General features: G+C 31.7%; 2 protein-coding genes across 2 annotated transcripts; both read right to left on the bottom strand.

Moving 5' to 3' along the window:
* Window positions 1-1838: 1838 nt before the first annotated feature.
* Window positions 1839-3886, bottom strand: LOC18587047 (polygalacturonase-like). Its single transcript, XM_088810496.1, has 4 exons — window positions 3479-3886; window positions 2784-3071; window positions 2431-2660; window positions 1839-2102 (listed from the first exon to the last, which is right to left on the bottom strand). Exons 2-4 carry the CDS (start codon window positions 2821-2823, stop codon window positions 1839-1841), a joined length of 534 nt encoding a protein of 177 aa, XP_088666622.1. The 5' UTR covers window positions 2824-3071; window positions 3479-3886.
* Window positions 2891-3934, bottom strand: LOC148760457 (polygalacturonase-like). The gene is made up of 2 exons (XM_088810495.1): window positions 3479-3934; window positions 2891-2962 (listed from the first exon to the last, which is right to left on the bottom strand). Exons 1-2 carry the CDS (start codon window positions 3932-3934, stop codon window positions 2891-2893), a joined length of 528 nt encoding a protein of 175 aa, XP_088666621.1.
* Window positions 3935-6457: the final 2523 nt, after the last annotated feature.

Raw genomic sequence — 6457 nt, 5'->3', positions numbered from 1 at the left:
ATTCAAATTTTCTAGCAGAATGATCTTAGTCGACTAATCGATATCTTAGTCAACTAAGTCATCTCTGTCTTATGTTCCCAGTTTCTGACAGTTTTGGCAGTGTGCACTTAGTCGACTAACTCATTCATTGGTTGACTAAGTTGGTTCTGTTTCTCAATACTCTTCAGCCTGCCAACCTTTGATCTAAATCTTAGCTAATTAACTCTTCACTAATCGACTAAGGGGCTTCTTTCTTGTTAATCAATTGTGACTTCTTTATTTCTATGCTCTTTGATATGTGCATATTAATGATTGATCATTTATTTGCATATAATTTTGTCCTGCACACTCAAGTAGAAATATTAGACATCAATGAATGGGAATATTTTGCTATCATCAAAAACATATAGAGTCAATATTCTCTATCTCTTATTTTTTATGATCACAAAATACTCCAAGATTAAGATGCAATGTCTATGTTCAATATGAATGCTTCAAATCTTTATGCATAATGAGGTGCTCCCCCTTAGTCAATGCATCTAGTTTTCTTTACATAATATTCAACAAAACCAAAATTGAGCATCACACACATAAATTAAACATGAAGACCTATTTAACTGTATTTGATTTAGCCTTCCTTCTCTCATTTTTCTTTTTCATCATTAAACAAGATATTCAAAACTCCTTCTTAATGAGTGCATCAAGATTTTCCTTTAATCTTTAAATCAAACTTTAATGAATGAGAATCATAAGCACTCATACACCTAAGTCACACAAGCTTATAGATATAGTTCAATAACTTCAAGAGTCAAGCTTGTGTTAATGTAAGAACAAGTGTATGGGAGTTAAATCATTTCAAGAAATTGTCAAGGATTACTCAAAGAATGCTCAAGTAAATTTGATCATTTTATCATAATTAAAACTATAATAATTTTAAAGCTAACACTTTAAGAACTTGAATGATAAATGGGAAGATTTCTGTAATTCGAGTCACAATAGGTCAAATATAGGCCGTTTGAAATACATGGTCAATGTGGTGACCCAAAAAGGGGAAAGCCTTTAAAAACATCTTTTACTAATCGGCTCATCTCAACCGAACCAGATGGAAACCAATCAAAGCTTGCTCGGATTGGGTTGCAAATTGACTAGAGTAACACAAGCTTGATAGTGGATCTAGCAAAAGTGAAATAAGGTCACACAATTTGAGAAGCATAGCCCCATCAACCTATCATAAAACCAACTCATCTCCACAAGGCTCATCAATGTCCAAATTACAGGTTCATGCAAGGTTGAGCCCAACAACATGTGGCCTATACTCAAATCAAAGGCCTACGCTTCCAAGCCTAGTTGCACTAAGCCCACTTATCACAATCAAAACCTATCCCAATTGTCCCACTCTAGCTAGACCTACATAGCTCATCTCAAACTTGGCCTAATAGGAAACCTCTAAACTCGATGGCCTTGCTCCTATGGTTGTCTTTCTGAAACTCAATCTCAAAGGGTAATTTACATCACTTTGCCCCTCCATCGTCTCCTTCTCCTTTCCATGATGTTGCTCTTCCTTTTATCATAACCATAATCATACTTTTTCTCTCATTCAAGACTTTACTGTCATTCCTTGCCTTCATGCCAAAAGGCAACTTCTCTTGACACTTTTACTATCTTTTTTTTCTTTTTTTGCATGTTTGTGCCAATAAACAGTTTGCTTTTAGATTCGAATAAATTTAAGATAATAAAAGACATGGATCACATTCACATTGCTTAATTTAGGATTTAAAAATTAATCAATAAATTTTATCTCCTTATGTAACATAATAATTTACATCCAATCAAGGGCTGAAATTAATCGGCCACATACTCTACATGTACCAAAAAGAAAAGGGCAACCATTTCATCTCCATTATTACAAAACAACTGTTTGGTCGAACTAAATCAAATGCTTTCCCGACCACATTGCTACAAGATGATTGAGCAGCTTTGTTCAAGTATGTTAAATTGACATTTTGCAATCTTATCCCAATGCATGGTTGCTTGGCACTGCAATCAAATTTTATAGCTATCAGTGTCGATGATGTTCCTCGAATACCTTCATATACAATATCTCTAATTTTTATTCCCAAAACCTACATTGTTTAAGAAAAAAATAAGAAAATTAAATGATAATTCAGTAGAGTTTTTAAGTTGAAAATAATGAACTAATTCTCTCTGACAAGGACAATAAATAATTAAAATTAATGGTGTTTTTAATTAGGGAATGAGGAGATTTGAATTTAATATTTTTAAGTACAAAAAAGGCATGCATTTACTATATTTAAATCAAATACTTAGGTACAAATTTTTTTGTGAAATCCAAATACGTAGGTATAAATTAATGACATTATTTAGTGATCCGACTATTTTAACCTCCAAAAAGTTAGAATATTGAAACAAGTCATGAGAGTTATGTTACACCTGGTCGGGACAATTTGGGTTGTGAGGGCAATAATTCTGGTCTACAATAGTAGGATTTTGCACATTTCTCATCACAGAGTCCATGAATCTAACCCCTTGGACAAATCCATTACTAGGCCTAGCCCATGACTTGATTCTCAACCCATTTTGGGTGCAGAGAATATTGTCTTTCTTGCTGTAACATTTTGGACCCCTACCTCTTTCAAATCCTTGGCTAAACTTCCAATACTGCAAAGTGCAAAATAACCAACAAAAAAACCAATCCCAACATTAAAACCATAGTTTCAAAATAAGAAGAGTAAGTGAAAAAAAAAATATACATTGCTTATTGATGAGATTTAATATATCGAACCTAATCCATGACCAGGACCGCAAGTGACTTGTTCGATCCATAAATTTTTGGTACCGGGACCAATTGAGGTGCAGTCATCTCCAGTTTTGATGGAGCAGTTTATGATTTCTACATTTGTGGATAATTGGACATGGATGCCGTCAGTGTTGGGGCTATTATCTGCAGCAATGATCCTGACCCCTTGGATGTGCACATTTTGACAGCCATTGATCACAATGTGAAACATTTGGCTATTTAATGACATTAATCCATTGATCTTGATGTTGTTGGAATTGGTTAAACGCAGCGTCTGACATTCACACAATGAAAATTTTCAAGTCAATTTACAAAATATTCATAATCATGAGATTATCTTATTAGTTAACAAATGAAATTAGATACTCAAACTTTGAGTCCGTCCATTAATTAGCTTATACAACTAAGATTGTTAACCAAATAACTGAGATGCTTTAAAATAATCAATAAAAGCATGGCACTTGACTTGAAAAATGTCATATTAACAGGTCATTGTCGCAAATTTACTGGATATTTTGGAAATTTCATCTATTGGACTAATGGTTTTAATCTTATGTGCAAATTGAGGAACACAGAAATAAAGCTTTGAATTTTTAAATTTTAGAAACCAAATTAAGAATTTAATTATAATTTAAGTACCAAGAAAAAGAGCTTACGTATAAAATGAATGGAGAAAAGTACCGTGGCTCCGGAAGGACAATTGGTGTGGGAAGCTTTACAAGCCCAGAGAGCAGGTCCTTTGGCATCAAGTGCACCACCAATGATAGAAACACCGCTGACTCCTTCAAAGCTAAGCCAATTGGCTGATTTTCCAAGTACACTATAATCTCCAGGAGCCACAAGGGTGCCGTCTATTCTTATGGTGATTTGAGGGCTTTTGCAGTCACCTTTAAAAGCCATAGAACCAAGCAAATACCGCCATTTTGGTACGTACATCATGGTTGAGTCTGCTGAGCCGCAGGCTGCATTCCATGCCTTGAGGAAAGCCTTGGTCGAGTCTGTTTTGCCATTTGGTTTTGCACCAAAGGCTAACACATTAAACTTTGTTGCCGCAGATGCTGACTTTATGCCTAACATAACAAAGAGAATCAGAATGATTCCTTGAAATGGACTAGAAAGCTTCATCATGTTCGACATTTCTATTTTCTTGCTCTGCTAAGAAGGTGAGTAAGAAATTAACAATGAGGGAAATTAGAGAAAAAATTGAATGAAATTGGAAGCTGAAGTGTTAAGCTAATTGATGAAGGAGAAGTGTAAGAGAGATTGGATATTTATACATGTCCATTTTGAGGAAGAACAGGAACTGTTATGGTTTGGGATAAAGACTTGCAAAGAGTATTATTGTCAACTTGTAGGATTGAAGAAAGCTGCAGTCCCCGAAACCCAATATAGGAAATTCAGTGTACACTGCACCAGATTACTTTGCTCCCAATTCACCGGCAAATTAAATACATGCTAACCCATTTGGGTTGAATGCAAGCACATATCTCAGGTCCTTACTTGTACATGAGACAATTCAACATATGTTTTATTGTAGAAATGGTTCATCCAACTGCAGCAGTCATTTATCCAATACATAAAAAGTAGTGGGAATAATCTAATGAGATGAAAGACAGGCTGTTAACTAGATGTTGAATCAATGTAATCATGTGTAAAGCCTCTAATGAAGGTGGATGGTTGAATGATTACTCAAAAGTTTCTTCAGGTTTTCCAACTTTTCAAGGTCAACAATTTGTTTAATCATTATTCACAAAAAAATGTAAAATGCAATTTACTCAAAGTGATCATCAGACATTTTGGTGGATTATTTCTGAGATAACAGTAATGTATTAAGAAACCCTAAAGTAAAACTTACATACATTTAGTAAACACAATACTGTACTTTTTATTCTATATATGTATATGTTGAAATATTATATATTATTATCTTAATTCAGTTTTGGATTTAAGTTTTATTTCCAAAATTTTGAATGCCACATTGAAATCAAATTAATTATTAATCAATTTGGTTTTCAAATTAAATCGAAAATATTTAGACATAATATTTTAAAATATCTTTAAATTATTCAAGAAAATTTAAAAAAAAACTCTTATTCTTACATCCAATCAAGCTTTTAGATTTTTATTTTAAATTAAATAGAACTTTACAATTTATTTCCAGAGGCCATAAATAACATTAAGCTAAGTCATTTAAGCCAAGTTTGAGGAACTTTCATAATTAATAATTGGGAGCAATTTAAGGTTGGGGTTTGAGTTGTTTTGGCTTTAGTGCTTGTTTGGTCTGGCTTTTTTTCAACTTATCTATATCTTAAAAGCAAAAGTCAAGCCAAACATAAATTTTGAGATACTTTTAAAAAAAGTAACTTTTTTTAAAAGAATAAAATTTTTTTAAAAAAAGAGTTTTAGGAAAAGCTCCTCATAGGAGCTTTTTCTTCTCTTCTTTTAAAAATATAAGAGAATTTTTATTTTTATTTCAAAAATATCCTTATCTGTTAAAAATAATTACAATATTACCCTCTCAAAAAAAATAAATAAATATCTTCTATGATAATTTTAACAAAAATTATAACTTATAAAAAAGAACTTATAAAAGGAAATTTAACAAACAACTTTAACTTAATTTTAAAAACTATTATTCTTCATAAGAGCTTCATAATAGTTTTTAAGTTAAAAAAAAAAATCAAGCCAAACAGGCTCTTAATGTTTGTAGTTGGTGCCAACAAGTGAGTAGCATGTGGATGGCGTCTCTCATCTGGCTTAATGTTGCAAAGGAATTCCAAACTTTTGTAGTGGAGTTTGTATTTATTTATTTATATCAAGTTCTTAATTGTCATAGGAGTGTTTTGTCTATTAGATGAGACACTTGAAATGATATTACGATATTGAAATTGAATAAAAATATTTTCAAAAAAATAAGTTCTATATCTTAAAAGAAAAACTTTTATAATAAGCGATTGATTAATTATTGCTGGATAGAAAGTCACTTGTCCTTTTTATATTTATATGACATTGACTTGCCGTTAATACTAAAAGCGAAAATGTCATTTGAACATATTATCATTATATTATAAGAACTTATTTCATAAAGTTAAAAAAAATTTAAATAATAAAAGGCTTTTTTAGATATTCCATTAAATATTTAAGAGTTCTTTTTTTAAATGAGCCCCATGCATAAGGTATTTTTGATAATAGACCTCTTTATAATTTTAAGTGTTTTTAGCCAAAAGAATTAATGATATTGACTCATTTATTTAGCTCCGTACCTCAACCCGAAACCTATTAATGGGTTAAGTATGTTGAGGTCTACACCTCAAATCAACTCATATTCTTTGAGCTTTTCTCGCCATACTATTCATCTCTAGAGTATTCCTTTCCAGAAAGAAAAACGTTTAAGCATTTTGAGTATTTTGGAGTAGTTTTTGATACACGAAAAAAACCTGTGAGCGTTTTGAGTAATTTTAAGCATTTTGGAGTGATTTTTGATATATGAAGAAAAACTTTTGAACATTTTGAGCATTCTTTGTCAAGTAGTCATATTCGTTAATTATGTTGTTAAATGGAATATGGTGTATCGTTTGAAGTTGTTGATCTTATTAAATAGAATTTAGTAGTTTTGGTGATTTTTGATAATTACGTGACTAGTTTTTAGACATTACGTGA

The sequence above is a fragment of the Theobroma cacao genome, chromosome 10 (assembly GCF_053813885.1).
Source record: "Theobroma cacao isolate CCN51 chromosome 10, ASM5381388v1, whole genome shotgun sequence".
NCBI classification, from domain to species: domain Eukaryota; kingdom Viridiplantae; phylum Streptophyta; class Magnoliopsida; order Malvales; family Malvaceae; genus Theobroma; species Theobroma cacao.
The sequence above is the reverse complement of the archived record's forward strand: the minus strand, read 5'-3'. Positions and strand labels throughout refer to the sequence as shown.

What these genes read in the sequence shown, in the direction of transcription:
- LOC18587047 (XM_088810496.1), bottom strand. Translation starts at nt 2,823, where the DNA reads ATGGATCGAACAAGTCACTTGCGGTCCTGGTCATGGATTA. An exon ending in GCGGTCCTGGTCATGGATTA is followed by an intron (nt 2,661 to 2,783) that starts GGTTCGATATAT and finishes TTTGCACTTTGC; the next exon opens with AGTATTGGAAGTTTAGCCAA. An exon ending in ACCCAAATTGTCCCGACCAG is followed by an intron (nt 2,103 to 2,430) that starts GTGTAACATAAC and finishes TAAACAATGTAG; the next exon opens with GTTTTGGGAATAAAAATTAG.
- LOC148760457 (XM_088810495.1), bottom strand. Translation starts at nt 3,934, where the DNA reads ATGTCGAACATGATGAAGCTTTCTAGTCCATTTCAAGGAATCATTCTG. An exon ending in ATTGTCCTTCCGGAGCCACG is followed by an intron (nt 2,963 to 3,478) that starts GTACTTTTCTCC and finishes TGCACATCCAAG; the next exon opens with GGGTCAGGATCATTGCTGCA.